Source organism: Talpa occidentalis, unplaced genomic scaffold (genome assembly GCF_014898055.3).
Source record: "Talpa occidentalis isolate TD23 unplaced genomic scaffold, MPIMG_talOcc4v2.1 talOcc4.16, whole genome shotgun sequence".
Taxonomy (NCBI): Eukaryota; Metazoa; Chordata; class Mammalia; order Eulipotyphla; family Talpidae; genus Talpa; species Talpa occidentalis.
In genome coordinates, this window is record NW_023601653.1 from 976,115 (window position 1) to 999,321 (window position 23,207).

At 66.5% G+C, this 23,207-nt stretch overlaps 1 protein-coding gene across 1 annotated transcript in view; it reads right to left on the reverse strand.

Moving 5' to 3' along the window:
- The window catches only part of TBC1D22A (TBC1 domain family member 22A), a 97,526-nt gene extending 82,072 nt beyond the window's left edge, over positions 1–15,454 (reverse strand). Inside the window, exons 1-4 of the mRNA XM_037513374.2 lie at positions 15,351–15,454; positions 7,760–7,816; positions 6,810–7,165; positions 6,208–6,384 (exon numbers count right to left, since the gene is read on the reverse strand). Coding sequence (XP_037369271.1) covers positions 6,208–6,384; positions 6,810–7,165; positions 7,760–7,816; positions 15,351–15,412 — 652 coding nt within the window. The 5' untranslated portion in view covers positions 15,413–15,454. The remainder of the gene's footprint in view (positions 1–6,207; positions 6,385–6,809; positions 7,166–7,759; positions 7,817–15,350) is intronic.
- Positions 15,455–23,207: the final 7,753 nt, after the last annotated feature.

Consider the following 23,207-nt stretch of genomic DNA (forward strand, 5'->3'; position numbering starts at 1 on the left):
TACACTACCGGGGCCGCCGCTGTCCTCTGGCCCACCCGAGAAGGGGCTGGCCCCACGCCTCCTCCACCCACAGGTCAGGAGGCAGGGCCTCTGCGCACTGGCCTGGGCGCATCCCACCCAGTGAGAGGGTGCCTGCCTTCAGCGCGTTCTCCGTCGCCCGTCAGCTTCCAGAATCAGCACCACCACCCTCGTGGGCTTCAGCAGAATCAGCGCAGAGACGAGTAGCTGCTTGTAAGTGACCGCTCCCTCGAGCAGCCGTGCTGGTCAGGGGACCCCACTTGGATGGCAGTAACTGGGGAGCACAGCTGGAGGGTAAGCGGACGGGGGCTTCCCCGAGGAGGGCACAGGCGCCTCTCTGGACCCGCCCCACCCACGGCCTCCGGCCTGGCCATTCCTGAACATGGTTACGCGGGCGTCCTGCTCAGACGCGGCCTCCCTCGGGGTGCCCCTGTCACCCAAGACACGAGTCCGGGACAGCCACGGGCAGGCGCGGGCAGCGGGTCCTGCTGCAGGAAGCTCTGCCCGCTCTGCCCGCTCTGCCGCAGTGCCCGGGACCGGCCTCCGAGGGGCACGATCAGCGTTTTATCGGGGATTTCCTCTAAAAGGCAAAATGGAGGTTCCCGCAACATGACCGTGTCCATGAATTCTGATTTCATGTGCAGCTTCTGCCCAGAGCCCAGCGGGCGCAGGCAGCCATGAACCGAGGCCCACAGGCACGGCGCCACCGGGGCGCGCCTGGGAAGCGCCGATGCGAGTGCTAAGGACCTTCGCTGTCAGCACGTGGGTGTGGCTCGCCTGAAACACCGCCTAAGACAAAGTTTCACCCTCTCCCAGACGGGATCTCGAGCCGGAGGTCGGGAGGCGTGGCCCCACAGCAACACCCCGGCCTGGCAGACCCCACCAGGGCAGACCCCACCGATCGCTGGAGCCCGGGCAAGGGCTCTACCCTCTGGGAGCCTCCGCTCCCGCCACCAGTCAACAAAATGGCAGACAGAGTATCCACCTCGGAGTCTGCCTGGCAGGCCCTGTACCAGGCCGTCCGCTGCTCTCGAAGGCCGCGGCCTGACGTGGACACCGGGGCCCCGGCTAGCCCCTCCTGCCGCTGCCCTGCCTCTCTCCCACAAGCCACGGCATGGACCCGTTGCTGGCCCGGTCCTAGAGATGCTCACGTCTCTTACATCTGTGCTGCCCTCACCAGGATGGCTGGACTCTTGGCATGTCTTGCATGGACCCAGTGTGGCCCCTGCACACCACCTTCCCCGTGGCCACCAGAACAGACTTTCTAGGAAGCATCGACGCCTGGCTAGCCACTATCTTGTGCCCAGAGGACAGGCTTCCCAATAAGGGAGCCAAGGTGGGCAGAGCTGGGGCACCACCCTCCGGTGCAACATGGCGCCCTGCCACAGCTCCAAGGGCACCGGGAGCCACCCCCACCCGGCGGCCACCAGCACCTGGAGCACAGCACAGACAGCGTGTCCGCGCGGGGCCTGCCCTCCAGGAGCACAGCCACAGCCCCTCAGCCCGGCACGGAGGGCAAGGCTGGGCTGCATGGGCACGAGGCGTGTGTGCACCTGCCTGTCGTGCAGCGGGGCCTCCCACCACCCGCCCTGCCCACTCCACATTGGGCCCGGCCTCTCCAGGGCAGGCAAGCCACAGCCTGTCTCTCCAGAGACGGCTGCCCCTGAGGAACAGGCTCCCGTCCCATTGCACCCCGCGCCCCTCACATGCCGCGCAGAGCCGGCGCTCGGTCTGCCTCTGGCCATTGCTGGTTTTGTTCCAAAGCAGTGACACAGTCAGTCCTTGTCAAACCGTTTCCGTCTGAATTCGTACAGTGACCTTCCGAGCGCCGGCCCCGAGCAGGAAGAGAGCCGGTTCCGTAGGGCAAGCTGGAGACGAGCGCGCAGCCCAGGAGGTGGCCGGGCAGAGCCTGGGGACGCAGGCCACCGCCGGCGCTGAGCACTCCCCCCACAGCACGGGCCCCTGAGGTGCTCCTTTTATGGCTCGGCCACTCATACATCGTGCAGGAAGACGGTCCAGCTTGGCTCCCTCCGGCCTTGAGGACGCCGTATTCATCTGGCCACACTGCTAACTGGACAAGCCCCTCACCCGGCGGGACGCACTCTGGCTGGAGATGCAGGAGTCCGCTTCTGACGTCACAGCGCCGCCCTTTTTGCAGGACCCCACTCACGGGGCTCAAGCGGGGCCCCTGGGATCTCTGGTGCAGGAGAGGGAGCCGCAGACCTCAGGACGGGGAGAGGAGCTCCCTCTGGCCTGGGAGGTAGAGAGCACACTGGATGGGCAGGGGAATCCGGGGGGGTCAGGAGAACCCCAGCTGCAAGAGGGGAAGCAAGGAAGCTGCAGGCTGGGCGCCAGGGCAGAGGGGTATACCAGGAACCCCAGCTCCCTCCCTGCTCTGGGGAGATGGTGGGCACCACCCTGGGTCCGCCTGGGCCCTGGTTCCAGCCACTTGGCCTCACTGCTCGGCGTGAAGAGCAGCTTGTGCTGGGCGGCGGTGGCAGGGTCTGTGTGGCGGGCAGCACCCAGAGCAGGCCGGGGTAGTGGGCACGTGTCTACTGCGTGGGGCTCTTGTGTGGGCACACGTGTGCACATCTGTGCACCTGCAAGGCACAGTCAAAGGACGGAGGTGAGCCCACATGGCAGCTAAGGCCAGGCAGGAAGCCTTTGGCCTCGTGTCCCTGGCTAGGAGGCTAAACTTTGCACCCCAGCTCCTGGAAGCCGGCGGGAGCCTGTGTCAGCCAGGCCGCACGAAGAACCACAGCGCAGCCGACTTTGCCCACAGCCCCCACGTTCAGTGGGCGAAGGGAAGCAGCCTGCGCATCTGGGCCCCAGGGCCTGGTCTGGCCCAAGGCCACTGCGCCAGTCACCTTCCAAGAGCCCCCGGAGCAGAGACCCCCCATGCACGGCCACGCACCCTGAGCATAGGTGACCAGGGCGACAGGGTCTCAGTCGGTGGCTCTGCCCTCCAGGCCAGTCGCCTCTGCCACCCAAGGCCGTGGCAGCCCTCAGATTCAACACGCTGCTGCTTGGGAGCACCCGGGACGCGTCCAAGTATAATGGGGGTCCCCAGGAAAAGAGGAGGTTCCAGCTTCCCTGCCCCACCCAAGGGAGGGTGGGGCTGAACAGGGAGGAGAAGCAGCCGGAGAGGCGCCTGGGGGAGGAAGGAAGAGGAGGGAGAGCAAGAAGGGCCTGAGGAGGCACGAGGGGCAGAGAGACGTGAGGGAGCAGCGCTGGCTCCTGGGTCCCGGCCTGGGGGAAGCAGACGGGGTGAGAGACGCGTGGGGAGGTGGCAAAGGCAGCGTTGATCTTGATTTTGCTCTTTCCCTCCCAGACCTGGCTGGCTGTTTCTGACCCTCTTCTGCGGGTCCCTGCCGGAAGGTGCTCTAGACTGAGGCAGCTTTCGGGCCTCGCTCTGGGTGAGCCCTGTTTGCTGGACTTTCACCCACGAGGGGACGGGCAACTCTGGGTGCCAGATTTGGAGACTCTATCCTCCCCTCGTCTGTGCTGCACGATGACTGTACTACAGTTCCTTCCCGCTAAAGGCCTATGTTTTGCCTTGATGCAGCAAATGGTAGACCTATTTAGAGCAAGCAGGCTTTGGGGTTCTGGGGTGCCCTCTAACAGAAGTGCTGTCCCTGGCAGGGGAGGGCGGCCAGGGCGAGTCCCGGGGCTGAGGGGTAGCATGGACGGGGGATGGTCCACTTCAATGCGCCACCGGCACCACGGCACAAGGCCCACGGCCTTCTGAGGGAGGCACGAGGCAGAGTGGGGGGCACGCCCCCTCCCCTAAGGTCACCAGTCCCAGCCGCACCCACCCTCCAGGCAGGGCAGGAGGCGCAGGGCGGCACAAAGCATCACTGCACAGTGCCCTATAAATAGATCCTGAAGAACATTTTAACATAATTTGCTTTCCAGGCACAAAGAACATGTCAATCACCCCCACAACACGATAAAGGCAAGAGTCCCTGTTGACGGCTTTCTGGCCGAGAAGAAAAACAGATTTCACAGTGAGCTAATCCGTCTCTCGCAAAGAGGGGCCACCGAAGCTGGTCTGCGCTCTCGTGAATTCATTCAACAACCACCTGAGTGCCAGCACACGGCACAGTCAGACACGGCCCCCCCTTCACTGCAGCCCGGGCGGTGGGGAGTCTCCCGTGGACTGACAGAGGCCGGGGTCAGCAGTGTGCAGGGCGCAGCACCCACCCGTTGCCTGCACGGGACAGGCCGTGCCAAGGCCTGCTCGGCCTCCACATTGCCACTCGCACGTGGACCACAGGCCAGAGAGTCTGACTCACAGAAAGATCGCTGTGTCCTCAGAGCCAGCGCCAGAGATGCTGAAGAAATGTTCTCCAAATAGGGCCTCCCCGGTGGTGCAGCGGTTGAGCGCTGGGTTGTGAAGCTGCCCGCAGCCTCTGCAGCGTCGGTTCGATCCCCAGCTGCTCCCCGGCCACCGGGCGAGGGTCCCACACGGCGCACAGACCTCTCCTGCCGCCCGCTGCTCCCCTCAGCAGTGTGCTTCGGTCCTTCTGCCTGCTCTGCTCCCCGCTCTGGCTCTGGTGAACCCTCTCACCCTCCCGCGCTTCTGACAGTGGCCAGTGCTTGTGTAAATAAATAAATGATTCTTTAAAAAAAAAAAAAAAAAGAAATGTTCTCCAAATAAATGAATAAATCAATGAGTGTATGGCCGAGTTAATGAGCTACAGAAAAAAATGAATAATTAGACTAAGAAATGGCTGTCACCTTGTTAAAAGTGCCCACTGACCTCAGAAGACTCCAGAAAAGCCTGAGCAGAAAGACCTCGGCCAAGCAAGCCAGGGTGGGGCGCAGCAGCTTCAGGGGCCAGAGTGGTGACTGCACTCCAGGCAGGACGAGACCAAGGGTGCGGTGGCGTCCGGTCAGCAGCCACCAGCACCAGCGCTCGCGGCTGGGCCCCAACGTGTGACACGAGGCGGCAAAAGCAGGGAGCGGGCTCGGGCCCACAGAGGCGCCGGGACTCGCTGGACATGCCCGGGGCAAGGCAGGGCAGAGCTGCTCCTGATCCCCCAGCCCCTCCGCAGCCCCAGCTTCCCGAGCCGGGGTCCTGCGGGGAGGAGAGCAAAGGGGCTGCATGACGATCTCACAAGACCCTTCTCCACAGACCTGGTACCATTCCAAAGAGTTGAACATTCTGGAGAAAAACTATAAACGTGCAGTCCCCAGAGGGAACCCTGTCCCCACTGCGGGGGGGAATGGTGGCACCCCACCCACCGAGAGGCTCAGGGAAAAGGCGCACGTGCACGCACGCACACGCATGTGCACGCACACACACTCGCACACGCTGAGTGAGGAAGCGTGCAGAACGCAGATGTGGTGAGTCCGGTTAAAGGCCGATCGGAACTGCTGGTGTTAACCTTACAGCTGCTCTGTAAATCTGAAATTTTATCAAAATGCAAATTGAACAAAACTATGGATGAACCATCTCTGGGGGAGGCTGGGGAGAGCAAAGGGCCTCCCCGTTCTGTGACTCAGAGGCTGCAAAACGTGCACCAGCAAAACGCAAGTGCGCCTCAGAAGAGTGGCCACGGGGAGGCCCAGCCTGGACCCGGCCGCCCTGGGCTCCCAGCCGTGCGCCTCACGCGCCACCTGCTGGCCGAGCGGGGCCCCGTGCTTGGCCCAGGCCTCCCCTCCAGAGCAGGCCCCGGCCCAGGGCCCCAGGACCTGGCCGCGTCCACCCTCCTGAGCCCTCAGCAGCCAACAAAAGGCCGGCACGGAGGGGCCCAGACCAAGGTGAGGCGGGACTGGGTGAACGGGGGCCGCGGAGGGTGTCCCTCAGCACCAGGCCCAGAGGAGCGCGGGTGTCCCAGTGCTCCACACCAGCCGGCCAGCCAGGCAGGAAGGCCCCGAGGTCGGCGTGAGGTCACGGGTCCCAGCCCCGGGACCACCAGGGAGCAAGGACACCCGGGCAGCCCCGAGGGGCTTGCCGAAGGGCACGAGACTGCCAGAGGGCACACGTGGGATTCAGGAGCGACAGAGCGGACAGCTGGGCAGGCGGCTCCGAGGGGGTGACCGCACCAGCGCCTCTGGCAGCGACCGTAATGACGAGCGGGCCGGTCCCAGCAAGCCACTGGGCAGCGCGAGGGTGGAGGCCGAGTCGAGAACAGGTCTCTCCTGGACACCAGACGGCCACGCGCGCCCTGCCCCGGGACTCACCGAGGTCCGTGTTGGGGCCAGCAAGCAGCTGCCTGAACTTGTCCAGCCGAGAGGCCACTCTCTCGCTCGCTGCTGAGCTGCTGCCGGCGCTGGGGTCGGACGGCCCTCCCAGGGCAACGGTGGCCGAGTGCGGGAGCGACTGGGACCTGTGCAGCGGGGCGGCGCCATGGGCGCTCTCTGTGGGAGAACAGAGGGTGAAGCCCTGACCACGGCCCCGCTCAGCCTGCTCCCGTGGGCACCCTCCCGGGCACTTGGGCCTGACTATGGGCAAAGGGGTGACACCGGCCACTGCTGCAGGCTGGGCAGTTTCTTGCCTAGTGAGACAGGCAGGCCCATGGGAGCAGGCTGTAGCGACCCCAGTCCCCGTGGGGTGGGTGTCCTCAGGCCCTCGGGCGTTGGGAGGGGAGGGCGTGCGGCGCTGGGTCCCCCGGGGCGGAAGGTGGAGGGGTCCACCGAGGCGGGTGAGAGGTGAAGCGGGTCTGAACCTCCAGCTCTCCCGGGGTCCCGTGAGGGGGAGCTCGCAGCCGCCTGAGCCCCAGGACTCAAAGGAAGCCAGAGGCCGGCAGAGAGATGGCCCACGCCCGCCGCGACAGCCCGCCCACCTGCGGGACAGGTCGCGTGGATCTCGCTGACCGACTTCACCAGCCGCAGGTCCCCACTCGGGGCGGCAGGGGGTTCTGCCGGGGGCGTGGGCTCCAGCGCGGGCTCAGGCAAGGGCTCCGGCTCAGGGGCCCCCTGCAGCCGCTGCTCCTGCCGCTGGCTGTGGTTGCGCAGGACGCGGTGGGCCGTCTCCATGACCACCTCACTGTTAAGGCTCTCGGTCGCCATGGCCAGGAGCTCGTCGTCATCCTCGCCCACGTCCCAGGCATCGCTGGTGTTGCTCTCGAACTCCTGGAAGGTGCTGACTCTCTTGGCCTTGACCGGCGTGGCGGGAGCCTTGGGCGGGGCCCTGAGCAGCCTGCAGGCAGAGGCAGCTGTGACTCGGGAGGCCAGGCAGGCCGTGCGCACCCCAGTCAGTCAACGCCAAAGCCTGAAGACGTAGCCGCTATGAACCCCCCTCCTGAGCAGGCCTGAAGACGCGCACCGGCGTCCGCACGGGAGCGACGCGCGTGAGGACCAGCGGCGGCAGGTGCGTCCCCAGGGACCCCCCTCGTTCTGCCTAGGGCCAGGACACCAAGTTCCCCCACAGCTGGCTGGGAAATACAGCCCGGGAGGACGAGTCACCACACTGGGCCCCCAGGGTCCACTTGCCCGTCCAAAGATGCATCCCGAGGGCCGCACGGCGCTCGCTGGCCTGGCGGAGGGGCCAGACACGGGGAGAGTGCAGCAGAGGCGAGGGAGGCAGACCAGGTGACCTTAGCAGGCCCCAGGGCCGCCGGCTTGGGGTGACCTGCTCTCCGCTCAGGCTCCCCGCCAGCTGGGGCGGCCCGTCCACTGACAAGTGTGGAACGAAAGGGCCCCCCCCCACACAAGAAGCCCAGGGAGCTGGGGTCACCTCAGCCCGCCCCCAGCCCAGCTTGAGCAGCCGGGAGCACGCCGAGGCCTCACTTACGTGCCATGCAGCAGCGGATCAAAGGGGGGGTGCTGGGCGCCATACACGTGCTGGATGCTGTGGAGAAAGGGAAGACGAGTCACGCTGTGGTCAGCTTCCCCGCAGGCCCACTGCTGGGAAAGGCCCCAGTCCCTCAGGCGACTGGGGAGCGGCCCTCCGTCGGGGGCCACAGCCGCTGCCACCAAGCCGGGGTCCCGAGACCCATGTGGAGGGGGCGAATGGCACCCCAAGGCGGTTCAGCCCTTCCTGCGAGGGCCCAGGCGCCTCCACAGAGCGCAGGCACGCCCGCCGGGGCCACTCCGCGCCACCGCAGCTCACCCCGCGTGCGGACGGCCGGCCACGGGCAGGACTGGAAACGACAAAAGCGAAAGGTCTGCCCCGACTGCCCCCGAGCCACACATCTGAGGACGGAACGAAGACACGACTCCTAGAGGCTGCGGGGGGCTGCCCTGGACGTCCACGCGCCGGCACGTCCGGGCCAGTGGCGTGTCCGCCAAGCGGCTGCTCTGCCCTCGCCCTCCTCGCGGCGGACGTGGGGCCGAGACGGCGCGCCGGGAGCCGCGAAGGCGCCGGGCCCGGCAGGGGCAGGCCGCGAGTCCGCGAGCAGGAGGCGCGCCGGCAAAGCCCGGGTGCAGACTGAAAGAGCAGGGCCACCGGAGCGCCGCGAGGGGCCCGGCGCAGCCTCGCCGGGAAGGGGGACTCCTGCGGATCCTGGGGCCTCTCAGCTTGAGCTCGGAGCCTCGACCCCGAGCCCGCTCCGAAGACAAGGCTGACGGCACACACAGGACCAGCGCGTGTCTGGTTTTGACGAAAGGGTCGGCAACAGCGGGCGGGCACAGCCGTGAGCGAAACGGGGACGAGCGCGCAAAGCCTCAGAGGAAACGCACCCTCGGCGGCGTCCTCGGCGGCACAGAGACGTGAAGCAGCACGTCGCCGCGCGGACGACAGCGCCCCATCCCGGCTGTGTGACGTCACAGGCGGCGGCGCCGTGCACAGCCCCCGCCGTCCTCCCGGAGCGACGCCGCAGGACGCCCCCTCGCGCTCAGGGCCGTTTTCTGAACCAGAACTAGGCCGGTGACTGACCGCCCGGCCACTGGCCTCGACCTGACACATACGGGCGCGCCCAGATGTGCAAATAAGTTTCCCCAGCAACTCAGAGGCCTCCGGAGAAGGAATGAACGCTTCTACTGTGCCCTCCGCCACCGCCTCACCCCGCCCGCCCCGTCAGCGGCTCTCTCGCCACCCACCCGAAGAAGTGCCCAAAGGCAAGACGAGCTTTAAGGAGTGGCCTGGCCCACGCCGCCTGGACGCAGCCCACCCCCCACTGCACGGAGATCAGGCCCTGGCAGGTCCACGGAGGCGCCTGTACCAGGCCCCCTCGGGCTCACCCTTGCACCCCCGGGCTGGCCTGCTGACAGGGTGCACCCGCGATTCAAACGCAGCTACCCTCCCTGCCACTCCTCTCGCGCAGACAGCTGAGCAACGGGCCTTTGAACTCAGGAGTCAGGTTCCAGAGGCGGACACGCCTCTCCCGTCCAGATGCAGGAGCCGACGGCCTCTCCCTGGCCTCGCCGGGCCAGGCTGGCAGAGCTGGCTGTGACATCACGCTTGGCTGACACAGGCAACGCCAGTGCGCAAGTGGCTGGTCCTGGGACAGAAAACCAGCCCAGACCGAGACCAGCTCCAAAGGGAAGACACAACGGCTGCCGAGGCCAACGAGCCCTCCCACCGTCCCGGGCAAGGCAGGTCCTGCCCACCAAGCGCCAGGCAGCACCACCCACCAAGCTGAGAGGCGACCACACAGCGCCAGGGGCCCGAGAAGGGGCGGCCTGTGGGCTCTCCCTCCGCCTGGTGAAGCCGGTCCCGACGACCCGACAGGAGGGAAGCACCGGCCTGGGCTCGCTATAGCTGCAGAACGGCCTGCTCTCCTCACCCCGCCGGCCAGAGCCCCCCCCACCGGCCTCACCACCTGCAAACGTGCTCACATGGGAAAGCGAGGCGGGTGGCGGGGTGCTCTCCAGGGCTGCCGTGTCTCCAAGGACTGCAGGAACGTGGAGGGACCATGCCTGCCTCGCCACACTGGTCACACCCACATCCTCGGCCCTGACCAGCGGCTGAGGCTTTCGGCGGCGGTCCAGAGCCCACCCACAAGACAGGAATGGGCATCCCTTGTCACGCCTGCGCTAAGCCCAGAGGCAGCAAGCCTCGCCGCGGCTGCAGACTGCAGAGATGTTTCCAGAGAGTAGGCGCGGGTCAGAACCTGCATCACGGCGCAGGAGAGAGCCGGGCCCAGCCAGGGCTGACCGTGGAGGTCAGACCCAGCAAAGTCAAGCCCAAGCGCCGTCTAGCCAGAAGGCAGGTGGTGGGCAGTGACCATGCCAGCCCGGCCGGGACCCATGCCAAGGCAGGCCAGACCCTGGCAGCGCCGGTGTACGCCAGACCTGGGAGGCGGGAGGCGGGCCCGAGGGTGAGCTAGAGCTAAGCGGGCCTGCCGTGGGCCAGACACTCGCGCGGGGCTGTGGTTTTGGGCAGGGGCCTGGGCCGCGCTGCTGCTGCTGAGAAGCCGCCCCGGGAGGCATCCACAGAGCTGGCATGGGCAGGCCCGCACCCCCAGGTGGGAAGGGCATCCATGCTGTGGGCCTGCCAAAGCCCCTGGCGCTGCAGGCACCTCCCCACCAGAGCGCTCAGGCTGGAGTTTCCACGTGAGCCCCTAGGAGGAGGAAATTAGGAGCAAACCAGCTGGATACTCAGAAGTCCCGCAAAGCACAGGGCCCTGGAAGTGGGACAGGCCCGGCTGCCCTGTCCCCGGGGCCCGAGTCCTCTGTGGGGAGGGAACGCCGGGGTGAACCCAGGAGAAGCGCCTCGTCTCACCTAGGAAGTCCCAGGACACAGGATCAGGGGCACAGCGCTGCAGTCCCCCACCCCGGCTGCAGTCCCCCACCCCGGCCCGGCAGGCGGCCCGAGCTGCACGAGCCCAGGCCCGGCCCGGGGGGTGTGCACCACTGGGCCGCACCTCGGCTCGGCGTAAGCCCCCGTCTGTGAAGGCGGCCACGTGGCACCCAGGCGCCGTGCAGACTGAGCGGGTGGATGCCCGCGAAGAGCCAGGCGCAGGGGAGACAGGACACCGTGGCGAGGATGTCACCACGAGGCCTGCGCCACCTCAATTCTGGGGTGCAGCACGAACACTTACCCTGGACCCCCACTCACAGCCCTCCCCAAATCCCTGGACCCCCGAGAGAACCACGGGGCTATAGGGGTCGGCGCGCCCGGGGCCGAGCCTGGTGGCGGGGCCCTCCCCACCCTGTCTACAGGACCCTGGGTACCTCCAAGTGCGGAGCAGGTTCTGCGTCCCTGCTGCACCCCAAAGGGCTGCACAGGGCCAGCCCCCACACCACCCGGGTGGACCCAGGAGCGGACGCCGAGCGGCAGCCAGGGCACAGCAGAGCCGGCCCACCAGGGGTCACCGCCTCGTCCCAGCTCGTGCAGGCCGGGCCGGGCCCTGGCACTTCGGAAGGGGCGCGGGCTCCCGGGGCGGCCCCTCAGCTCCCCCGCGGGCTCCGCCCTCGCCCTCAGAGCCCGGGAGGCGGGCGCACCGGCCGCTCCCACTGTGCAGAGCAGCCTTCCGGGGAGCCGCGTCGCTGCCTCCGCCCCCATTTAGAGTTAGCCCGGCAGAGTCCAGACCCGCGGCGCCGACAGACCCGTGAGACGGAAAATGTGACTTTTAATTTTATTTTATTTTAAAATAAAGTAGCTTATTTTAGAAAGTCTCCAGGCACAGCGAAGGGCACTTAACAACGTGAGGAAACCGAGCCCGCAGTGACGGCCGCGGGCACAGCACGACCGTGTCCCCGACACGGCCCCCCACAAACCCAAGTCAGCGCAGGAGCACTCCTGGGCCCCCCGGGACGCGGAAAAGCGGAAGGGCCGACACCGACTCTCACCCCACTGAACAACAAAACCCGCGCGAGGAGGCAGGCGAGGCTCGGGGACGCCCGCGCGTGGGGCGACAGCCGGCCCTGCGGACGCTGGGCCCTCAGTCCAGCCCAGTCCCTGGGGACGGCAGGCACCTGGCAGAGGTGACGGTGAGGGGCGGCCCACCTGCGGAGACGCAGGAGGCCCGGCCAGGGGCAGGCTGCAGCCCTCCCCTCGGACGGGCCTGGGGGCGCCGCAGAGCAGCGAGCGCAGACTGAGCAGCGCGTGTGCGCACACACGCACACACACACACGCACACACACAACCAAGTCTTTGTCTTAAAGCCGTGGGTCAGGAGCCTGGCTGGGCGGCGGGCTGGAGTCCAGGTGTGGCCAGCTGCGCTATTTCCGGAGGCCATTCTGAGGAGGCCGCACTTCCTGCTCACGCGGGCGTCAGCGGAAGTTTCTGGTCATTGTGGGACCAAGATCCCTGTACACAGGTCAGCTTCCGGGTGTCCCTGGTCCCCAGCGGGGTCCCACCTCCATCCTGGAAGCCACCGTCAGAGGGGTCCACCTCACGCCGACTCTCTGAGCGCTTCTAAGTGCTCACAGGGTGACACAGCCACCAGCCGAGCTGGGACAGCCTCTCCAGGGCAGCTGGCCGGCCCTTAGTCCAGCTGCAACCTAACCCCGCTTCCTCACAGGTCCTGAGGCTTACAGGTCACAGGGGCCCCAGGACACGAACACTGCAGGGCCATGACTCTGCCTCCCGCACCCCATCCCTCAAGCCAGCCCCTGGTGACCACCTGGCACAGGTGAGGCCCACCAGTTCCCAGAGCCCAGCCCCACAGCCCCAGCTGCCTCACCTCCGCCCTCCCATGCCCCCCACCCCCAGCACAGAGGATGGGCAGGACCAGGGGATTACCCCACAGGACCCTGAAGACCCAGTCTCTGCGGCCTCTTGAGTCCGGCTTGCACCTCCCAGAGCCTCCCAGACACTCCCTGGCCTGCCACCTGCCCCAGCCCGCCCGGCCCACCTGTGTTCCACAACGCACGCCTGGCTCCGCCGCGGGCCCTGGCGCCTCGCTCCTAAAGGAACGACCGTCCCCTCACTCCCATCATCAGCTGATGGCAGAGGGCGGCCCTCCGAGTCCACGGGAGGGGGGGCTGCCCCGGCAGCCCTGCCAGCTGGAAGCTGAGGGCTGTGGCGACACGGGGACTGGCCTCTGGCCAGCTGGCCCCCACACCCCAGCCTCGCCACATTCAAACCGGGCCTCTCTGGCCGCTGTCCCACCTACAAACTCTTCCCACACCTGGCTGCGGCCGCCCCCAGGTAAAGCTGCGCCCAAAGGCCCGCGTCCTCACACCCCGTGGGCGAGGGCTCCAGCTGGGCCCTGAAAGGGGCGTGTGGCAAGAACACTAGCGCAGCCGCAGTAGCCGCAGCAGCCACAGCCCTCGGGAGCCGGCCGTCCACACAGGAGCCAGCCCTCTCCTGGCCCTCGCCATCCTGTCGTCTCCGTGACACGCCCAAAATCCAGCGGCTTCTCGCCACACTGGTGCAGGCCACCAGGCCCTCACAACCTCCTAGCAGGCCTTGGGGGCGCTGCCCCTGGGCCTGCCGAGCCTGGAGCCAAGGCTCACCAGCTAAACACCAACGTGTGACCGCCGACCACCCCAGGAAGGTCACATACAGGCTGACTGGAAAAAGGCCATCCTGTGAGCTCCCCAGCCGCCCCAAGCAGCAGCACGGCCGAGACAAGACCCCAGGAGGCCAGGGCACTCGAAGCAGCAATGCAAGTCTGTCTGGTGGCCTGACCCCTCTCTTTGCCCCACCGCCTTCAGGAACGGCCTCGAGCAGGTCTCCAAGACTCCACTCAAACCCTTACCCACAACCTAGGAGTTGCTCTCAAAACACCTAAGACACAGCACATGGTCAAAAGCAAAGGGAAAACAAAGCCTGTCTCTGCGGACGCGGGCTCTCAGAGAACAGTCAAGGCCAGTATGAGTTCCCTGTGGCTGTGGTAACAAATGGCCACAAACCTAACGGCTAAAAATAAGAGAATTTACCCTCCCTCGGCTCTGGGAGCCAGAAGTCCAAAATCAAGGTGCTGGCAGCCCATGCTCCTCCTGGAGTCTCCAGGGAGAGCCCCTCTTGGCCCTCTAGCTTCTACTCCCGGGGCGCCATAGCCATCCTCTATACCTTGCCCATACCCTGCTCCAATGACGGGCCCTGTCGTCACGTGCCATCTCCCGTCTGCCTCACCACCCACATTTCACTCTTCTAAGATCCCCAGTTGCTGGACTCGAGCCCCCAACTCAAGTACAACCTCCCTCACCATGAGCCCCCGGCTGACCACATCTTGCAAAGACCCTAGTTCCCAACAAGATCATAAATGTCCAGGCAGAAGTGAATGGGGGGAACACATCACCCCAAAGCAGTCGCCAACCCGAAGTTCAGTCCACTGTACGTCACACGGCGGCTCAAGTCTTCCATCTCAGCTACTTGTTCAAAATGAAAGTTTATCTAGACAGAGGAGGCACCAAAACCCCAAAATCTGAATGCAACACACAGAATCTCTACCGCCATGTGTGCCTATGCTGGGGGCACCTGCTGCTGTCCCCACTAGGACCTCCTATCTTGGCTGTTCCCGAGCTGTCACATCTTCTTGGACCACGGCAGGGGTTTTGACATTGGTTTTGATGAAAGCATCCATCGTCCCTCATTCACAATCCTGCGGAGTAAAGGGGGACCTTTGGAGGCCCCCTCCAGTCTCAAAGTCACCTACTAACTCCCGGACCACTCAGAAAATTAAAGGTTTCTGTTTTGACGCAACGAGATCCAAAGCGTGAGAGTCTACCATTCAAGCGAGGCTGTTTATCAAGCAATACTTAGGAATTCACGGGGTTTATGAATGATTCTCCTCGAAGTCACTGCAGTTACAGCAATTCTTCATTCTCAGCACTGCACACTTCAGTTTATAACACTGCGTTTAGAAATCCTGGAACTTGTTTATCACTGATCTACTTTCACCAGCGCTGATTTTATCCTCCGTGTTTTCCTTCTGACGCCTCCTTGTCCCCTGTGGCCTGGTCAGGGTTCTGCAGTGCCAATCAGATGAGGACTTTGGAGCTGTAAAGCTTGCAGGGTCATTGCAAGCATTTAACTTAAAAAAAAAAAAAAGTAACTTGTTTCCTGCTGCTTACTCGAGATAGGAGTTGGCTTTGAGGACGGAAAGTGGCAACTCACAAGAGCCTCAAATCCTTCCCCTGCCTCGAGGCAAGAGCTGCGGCCGCGAAGAACAAGACGGCGAATCAAGTGGGCCGGAGCCGCCACACCCCCTCCGGGAAGCCGACTCCCCGCCGCTCGCTCCCCCCCAACTCCTGACCCCACGGAACCCCCGACGCGCGACTCGGCCAGACGCCCCCCGCGTCCCCAGGGAGCCCGGGGCGCAGTGGACCCGCGGGGTCGGCACAGCCCTGCCGGGCTGCTCCTCCCGCCCGGGCCCCGCGGCCGGCCGGCCACCCCCGCCCCCGACGCCTCTCCCCCCCCCCCCGGCCCGCAGCCTCCTCCGCGCCCCGGCTCGCCCCCCGGACCCCGACGCCACCCCCCGCCCGCGGGGCGACGCGCCCCCCTGACCTCCGACCCCTGACCCCGGCCTGGCCCTCCCCGGCACACCCACCTGCCCGGGACCTTGCTGTTGCTGCGCTTCCAGAACTGCTTCCTGGCCCCGTCGCTGGCCATGGCCCCTCTTCATCCCTCAGGCCCGCGGCCCCGGCGCCCCAGTGCGGCCGGCCGGCCCCGGCGGCGCTCTCCGTGCCCCGGGCGGCCCCTCAGCGGTCCCGGGACTCCCGAGCGCACAGCCCAGAGGCGCTTCCGCCTCCCTCCGGAAGTTGTGCCTCCGCGCGCCCGGAAGTCCCGCCTCCGACCCAGGCGCGCGTGGCGCAGGGCGCGGGCGTGACGACATGAGCGCGCGACGGGGCGCGCTGGGCGGGGCGGCGGGGGCGGGGCGGCGGGGCGCCGGTGTGGGCGGGACACCGGGGAGGCCCCCCAGAACCCGGTGCTCAGCCCGCCTCCTGCCGAGGCCCCCTGTGTGGTGCGGGGGGAGAAGACAGCGGGTTTCGGAGACTTCATGCTGGGCGACCCAGGGGTAACCTGGGGACCCCCAAAACGTGCACCGGTAAAATGGGGTCCTGCACCCCAGCACAAAGGCAAGCAGACTCCTAGTATTAATATGAAGGAACTTTAATAGAAATGACGTGCAGAGAGAGGGAGGGAGAGAGGATATTTTTCCCAGTAAATCACCCAAAGCCGCCCATGCCGTCGTGGCCCCCCCAACATTTAGGGGGCGCCAAGCAGCCGCTGGGGCCTGGAAACTGACGCCAGGCTAGGGCACTTTCTGGCCGGGAAACACTGAAGGAGGCGGCCAGGCAAGCCTGGGGGGGAGAGCAAAATCAGACACGTGAAGATAACTGCCGCCAGCCGTCGCCCCCGCCCCGCCGCCCGGGCCCTGCAGGACCAGGGGCTGCCCCCGCCCTGCTCTGGGCCTTCCCCTGGCCAGTCAGCGCGCCCCCGCTCCCCAGCAGCCAGTCCTGGGCACACCTGCCAGTTCTCTTTTGAAATAAACATCTGCTGTTAGCCTCTGGCTAAGCGTCTCCGGGCCGGGTTGGTGCTGACAGGCGGCAGTGGCCAGCACTCGCCCAGGCAGGCGTCCCTCGGGGGCCTGCGCCTGGGCCCAGCTGTGTCTGCCTCAGCACACAGCTGGTGAGACTGCAGGCAGGACCAGTGTCTTACCCCCCACCCCAGCCCCGCTGGTCACTAGAGGAGGTTGTGCCAGCCTCAGGGAGTCCTGCTCCGACACCCGAGCCCCTGCGCCCGAGAGCTCCCGTGGCCCCTCTTCCCAGTGCCCTTGCGTCCCCCAAGCCACGGGCATCACATCACCCCCTGTAAACCTTACCTAGTGGGTGGGACTTAGCTAGGAACTCCTATGCCCTAACAGGGCACTTGCTATTCTGCACCCACCCTCAGTGTCAGGGGCGCCCTCTGAGCGCAGGGGACACAGCAGCAGGCGGCGAGGTGCACCCTGTGTGCTGGTGGCCTGGAAGAGGCAGGTGCTCCTCAGGGCAAGATGTACACAGGGAGGTGCTGGGGACAGCCTGGGCCTGCGGGCAGGGCATCCTCCAGGTCCTGCCCCAGTGTTTTCTGCAGTGCAGTCACCCACCTGCCCGCTGGCTAAGCTTAGCTTGGAGTCAAGCCTTGGAGCAAGGCCTGGCTGCAGATCCCCTGCTCTTGCCCAGCCCATGAGCACCTGCGGGACTGACTCTTGCCTCTTGCTAGCTTGGGAGGGAGAGAGGAGACGCTGCCTGTTCCCGGCTGCTCCGTCACCTGCGTCTCTAGGTGGCGCAGAGAGACACAGAGACAGGGTCTGGCAGGCAGGAACCAGCCTTGGTCAGGCATAAACACAGAAGGCCATGGGGAGGAGCCTGGCCCACAGGGCGCCTCAGAGTCTGAGCCGAGACACGGGACACCTGGACAGCCTGGGAACCTGGGAGCGCCCCGCCTCAGGCCGCCGGCACCAATCTCAGTTTCCCAGCAGCTGGCCCTGTGCCCTGGGTGGGGCGACCAGGGAGCCCAAGGTGGCGGTCAGTGTCAAGCAGGGGCAGAGGCCCAGGCCAGACAAGGTGGACAGTCTCTGCAGGGGTCCCTGACGCCAGGCAACTCCCAGTCGCCGTGGCTGGCAGCACCCACACTGCCCAGATGCCTGCTGAGGGCCGTGCTGGGGCAAGGGGCCCCACCCCAGTGACCCGGCCACCTCTGAGCCACTTGGTGAGCGGCAGGCTGGGTCTCAGGACATACTTGTCAAAGGAGGTAGAAATGACTGGAAAGAAATGGAGACATGGAAGCCGGGCTGCCTTGCCCCAGAGGGCTGTGCGGGGCCGGAACCCTGGGGCGCTGCTGGGCCAGCCTGGCAGGGCTCACCATCGAGGGCGGGACCCGTCTCTGCAGCTGGGCTTTCAGAACAAGCCTCGCACCCAGAGCGTCTCCACTGGGGAAGGCCTGAGGCCCAGACACGTCCTGTTCCCTGACCAACGTGCTCAGAGGGGTGTGGGAGGCAGGGGCAGTGGCTGAGCGAGTCCCAGCCCACTCGGGTGTCACCTTGCCCATCTGTGAAGCGGGGCGGTGTTCACCATCCTCGAAGACGGGGGGCAGGTGGGATAGGAGTGGAGGGAGAGGGGCACAGGGGAGCTGACGGTCCTCCCCCGATTTCAAGCCCCAGCTGGGCTGCAGAAGCCCCTAGAAGCTGCCGTGGGGTCCCCGCCCAGCTCACTGGAGCTGTCAGAGACCACAGCGGCTCCGGGCTCCCGGCCAAGGTCAGGGCTCCGAGCACCTGTCGCTGGCCCCGCGCCCGCCACCCCGCCCGCTGTTTCCGCATTTCCTCGTTTGCTCTTGTCCGTCGCTGACCCCAGACGCTCCCCCACGGCTGCCCGCCTCGGCCACACCCGGCGTCCGACCAGCGGGCATGCTGCCAGGGCGGGCAGCAGCTGTGGGCACCAGATGGGCCTGAGTCACCACTCCCGCCCCCGGGGAAGGCCGGGCAGACAGGACTCAGAGGTGTCGGCAATCAGAGGGCCCAGCAGCGCGGAAAGAGGAACTGGCCACGGTCTCCCGCAAGGAGGAAGATGTCAGAGCTTCCCCAGCCCCCCTCGACACTGACAGACGCAGGGCCGGCCCCGGGGAGCCCTGCTCCAGGCAGCCCCTGCCCCTGCGTGCTCCCACGGCTCCTCGCCCCGTGCCCTTGCGTGCCCCAAGTCACAGGCATCACGTCACCCCCCTGTAAACCTGGGGACGGGGTGGGGATGGTCAGCACAGGCCCCAGCTCCCCTCTGGGCCTCCCCTTCTGTGAAATGGGGCGAGAGGTGGGGTGGTAAGCAGGGCCCGTGTTGTTGGGGATCATGGGGCTAAAAGCTCAGCCTCTTCCTTGCCGTGCAGGCAGGGTGGGAAGTTCCGAGCAGATGAGGGGCCCAGGGTCACCCTGGGAACCAGACCTGGACCTGGCAGATGGGGCCCAAGTGATTGTCGCTGAGACCAGGCCCTTCCGCCCACCCCGTGGCCTTTAAGGCCGAGGGTCATTCCCGAGGCAGGACGCTTCCAGCCCAGCACTTGGCCTGCGCAGCCCGCTCCTGCCTCCCAGGCAGCCCTCGGCCCAGGGAACAGGCAGCCGAGGCCTCCCCGCTGGCCCGGCCCGCCCCTCGAGCAGGTGCCCAGCAACTCTGCCTTCCCGCTCTCCACGCCCTCCCCAGTGGGCTCCCCCACCCCCGAGAAGGCCAGTGTCCCTCCCGGCTCCCCAGAGACCAAAGGCGGCCTTCACGAGCGTGGCCTCCCCAAGACGCAAGCCTGGCTGCGACGATGGCTTCCCATTTTATTAGTTTGGGACCAAGGTCGTCCTGCACTGCACCCTGCTCACTTCTGGCCTGGACCTGCCTCCGTGGGGGTCAGGGGCATCTGTAGGGAACCCCCGAGACCCTCCAGGAGTACTTGGAAAGTCAGTTTACGCAGCTGGGAAGCCCCACCCCACTTCTCAGCCAGCTTGCGCCCTCAGGCCCACGGTCCCAGGTGTGCTCCTGCCTGGCCAGACTGCCTGGGGCCAGACCCTGCCCCTCCTCCAGGGTGACTGGGAGGGGGCGGCCTGGCTAAGAAGCAGCCCTTAAACATCCCCCCAGAGCTCGTCCCACTGCTGGTGGGCTTGCCTGCAAGGCCTGCTCCTCCAGGAGGGGGGCTGAAGGGGGGTTCCCTGGGGAGACAAAGCGAGCTCTGTGCCTCTTGAACCCAGCCGCCCAGTTCTGCTGGGTCCACGTGTCCCCGGAACAGAAGCAGCACGCGCGAGAGGGCCGCGGGCGCCTGGCGTGGCCCTTCTGCACCCACTTGTGCGAGGCAGGCTGAGGCCTAGAAACGCTCCACAGCCCAGCCCCCAAGCCCCAGCTAGTGAGTTCAGTGGCGGGAAGCAGCCCCCAAGGGGAAAGAGGGAGGCCCGAGGGAGGCTCAGAAACAGGGGCCTGCAGGGAGCCTCTCTGGACACTCCTCTCCCCCTGGGCCCAGGTGCCAGGCCAGGCCTACTGTGGGCAGCAGGGCACGGAGCCCGGGAGGGGCCAGCGTCCTGCTCTGCCTCCCTGCTGTTGCCCATGGGGAAGCACACTGCCCCGGCCTGGCCACTGGCCTGGACCCCTCTTCAAATGTGGGGGCCGCACGCCTGCTGCCCCGCGCCAGCAGGAAAGACCATCTGCCACCACCGTTTACGTTCAAGGGACGCAGGACTGAGGTGAGGGAGTGGCCCGCGCCCCCCCAGGCTGGCCTCGGGCCTGGCCTGGGCTCTGCTTCCTCCCACAGTGTCTGCAAGGCTGGATTCGGGGTGCACAGAGCGGCTGAGGCAGGTTGACCGCAGCCCCATGCTGACGGTTCTAGGCCAGGCCCGGGTCAGACCCCTGCCCCTCAGCCAGCACCAGGTGCCCCAGGCGCAGGTGCAGAGTAGCTGCAGGCCCTGGACCCCTGACCGCAGGGGACAGCTGAGTCAGGGCCTCACCACGCGCCCCCGCACAATGCCGGGTCCACCTGTATCCAGAACTCCCGGGGAGTGTGGGAGCCCACAAGGCCTCCCTGCCCACGCCACCCTGCTGACCCAGCGTCTCCGGGGTCCCTGGCACTCTGCCCCAAATGCTCTGGCTCCTGGCCTGTGGACCAGCAAGAGGCAAGGCTGGGTGTGGCCCCAGGAGCAGGAACCTGCCCGCAGCCCCTCCCCCAGCGGGGAGCCTCACGGTGGAATTTTCCATGGCAGTGATTTCCGCAGGGAGGCCGTGGCCGACTTGCTGGCCCCGGCTGGGCTCGGCCTCCTCGGCACCTGCTAATTGGCGCTACTGTTCTATTTCTGCTCCAGGCCCAAATGAGGTCACCCACAGGGTGTCGCCTGCGGTGAGCCAGCGCGGGGAGCAGGCCCAGCTGCTGCTCCCTGCCCGGAGCTCCGGGAAACACGCGCTGAGATGTCTGAGTGGACAGACTCCCAGGGCTTGGGGCCACGGTGCCCACGTCGGGGGGGCCTGAGCGGGCCGGGCAGCTCCTGGCTGAGCTGGCTTTGGGTGTCCTCCGCCACCCGGGGCAGGCCCAGGCCAGCACAGAAGCCCGTCCTCGGGGCCTCCAGCGTGCCGGGCCACAGCCTTGCAGCTGCCGCTGGCTTCCAGGCTTCCAGCGTAAAAACTGCCAGCGACACGCTTACACCTGTCTGTCCGTCCCACGTGCCCACCCAGCACGGGGCCTCTGGGGGCATCGTCCAGGGGCCATCTTGTTCTTGGGCTGGTCGACCCCCCACGGAGGCTGGTCTCTAATCAACGTACAAGTCACACCATTTACAGCTGTTTGGCTTCAGCTGGTTTTGGACTCGGCGCTCGTCCACTTGCTGAGGGCCTGCAGCGGCTTGTCCACTGTGCTAAGGGCCTGTTGCTGCTGTGTCCGTCCCACAGAGGGTGCGCCCCACCTCCAAGCAGGCCGCAGCGCCCCCGGCTGGGCCCAGGCCTGGCCCTCCTGCCTGCTCCCTCCCTGGGCCGAGTCAGGTGGGCCTGGCTCCTGGGCCTTGGCTAGTTCTTTTGTTTTTTAATTGATCTCAAATATAAAAAGGCAAATAAACCCACCAAGAAGAGCGACCAGCCTTCCCGCAGTCTCAAAATCGGTTTGTAGCTCCTCCTGCGCGGCGGTCACCTCCACGTGTCCCAGCAGCCCGGGCACAGGCTGGTCTCCCTGCCCCACTGTCCCACCCCACACACTAGGGTGGGTAAAGGCCTCCTGCTGGGTCATGGCTGACACGTGGACGGGGGCCTCCCAGGGCACCGTTCCCCCAAGCCTCCAAAGCAGGACGCAGCAGCCCCCCACCGAAGAGAGACAGGACCGCGGGCCAAGCCAGCGGTGCATGCCTCCCACAGCCTCCCTGCAGGGCCAGGTCCCCTGCCCTGGCAACCTCAGAGGCTCCGCACTGGGATGCTCTGTCTGGCCATCGCCCCTCCAGCCGCAGGGGCCAGGAGACGGGGTACGCCCCTCCCCCCCGAGCTGCCCCAGATTCACCCAACAGGAATAGGTCTCTGCCCCACGAGAACAACACCCCGGGCACCGCAGACCAGCCTGCTCCCCAGCTGGAGAGGCAACCCAGAATGTGGCACCCCTACAGCCAGCAGTGGAGGCAGCCCTGGGAGTCCTGCGGGCCACGGGCAGGGTCCACGCCAAACCCCAGCCAGGCTTGGGCCTCCCGGGGGTGGCACAGCCCACGGCTCCCAGGTGTGCCAGCAGCCTGACAGGGCCCCTTCATGTCATCGGGGCTAACCCCACCTGACCGGCCCTGCCAGCTGGAGCCACTGCCCCTGAGGACCTCCCTCCACTGTGCAGGGCCCAGGGCCGTCCCACCTGGGCAGGTGAGGCCTCTGGCCTCCAGCAGTGCTTCTGGGTGGGGCAGCATGTCCTCCTACAAGAGCAGGACAGGCCCTTGTGTCCGGAGGATGGAACACCGGGTCCTGGGGTGGGGTGTGGGCAGGGCCCGCTGAGGGCACAGGTTGCAGCTTGTGCATCTCTGGTCTTACGCTGCAGCCCCTGCGCCCCCTGTGCCTGGCTGTATGATGTGAGCCGTCAGGTTGGCTCTTGGCCTCCATCTTTCCACCTGTGAAAGGGGCAAGCGATGCCCGCGCCCGGCTGTTTGTGGCCACCCACGCGGGGGGGACCGAGGGAGCCAGCCATGCCGGGACCTGTCAGAGGCTCTCCTCGTGGAAGGCGGAGGGCGGCATCCCTGGCAGCTGGGCAGGCGCCCTCCCACCCCACCCGGCAGCGTTCTGACGTCAAGTCGCGCAGCTGACTTCCTGGGCAGGAAGCCGGGGGAGTTGAGGGGGGCCATCCAGCCAACCAGGCCAGGGAAAGTAGGCCAGAGGCCACGGAGAGGCCGGGGCCTGCGGCGCTCTGTGGGCAGGAAGGGCCTCTGGGCACGGATGACCCAGGGGGGCGGGTGGGTATTGGGTGGCTAGACTGTGGCCTAGACAGCACCTTGGGGTCCAGGCAGACCGGGGTGGGCACAGCGCAGGGCAGTGGTGCCAGCTCACACAAGTTGGCCAGGCCACGGGAGGCCTCCAGCCAGCAGACTGGACCCAGAGGGGAGCAGGTGGCAGGGAGGGCCTGACTGATCGGGGCTCCAGGCCGCTGGACCGTGTTCGTGCCGACCTGGCAGCCCGGCAAGTCCAGGTGCTGTGGAGGACTGGGCCAGCTGTGTGCACCAGGCTGGCGGCAGCCGGGCACCCCAGCCTCTGCAGCACCGCAGGTGGCAGCAAGGCCGGGCACAGGGCAGCCCGGGGGAAGCCCCACCAGGGAGCTGCCAGGGCGTGTGGCGACACCGAGGATTAGGCCAGGAGAGGTTTCCAAGGAAGACACATGGGAAGGGCACCGTGGCCAGAGACCGGCCAGGCAGTCTGGCCGGGCAGAGTGTGAGGTGGCCAGGGGGCCCCGGGGAGCAGGGCACACA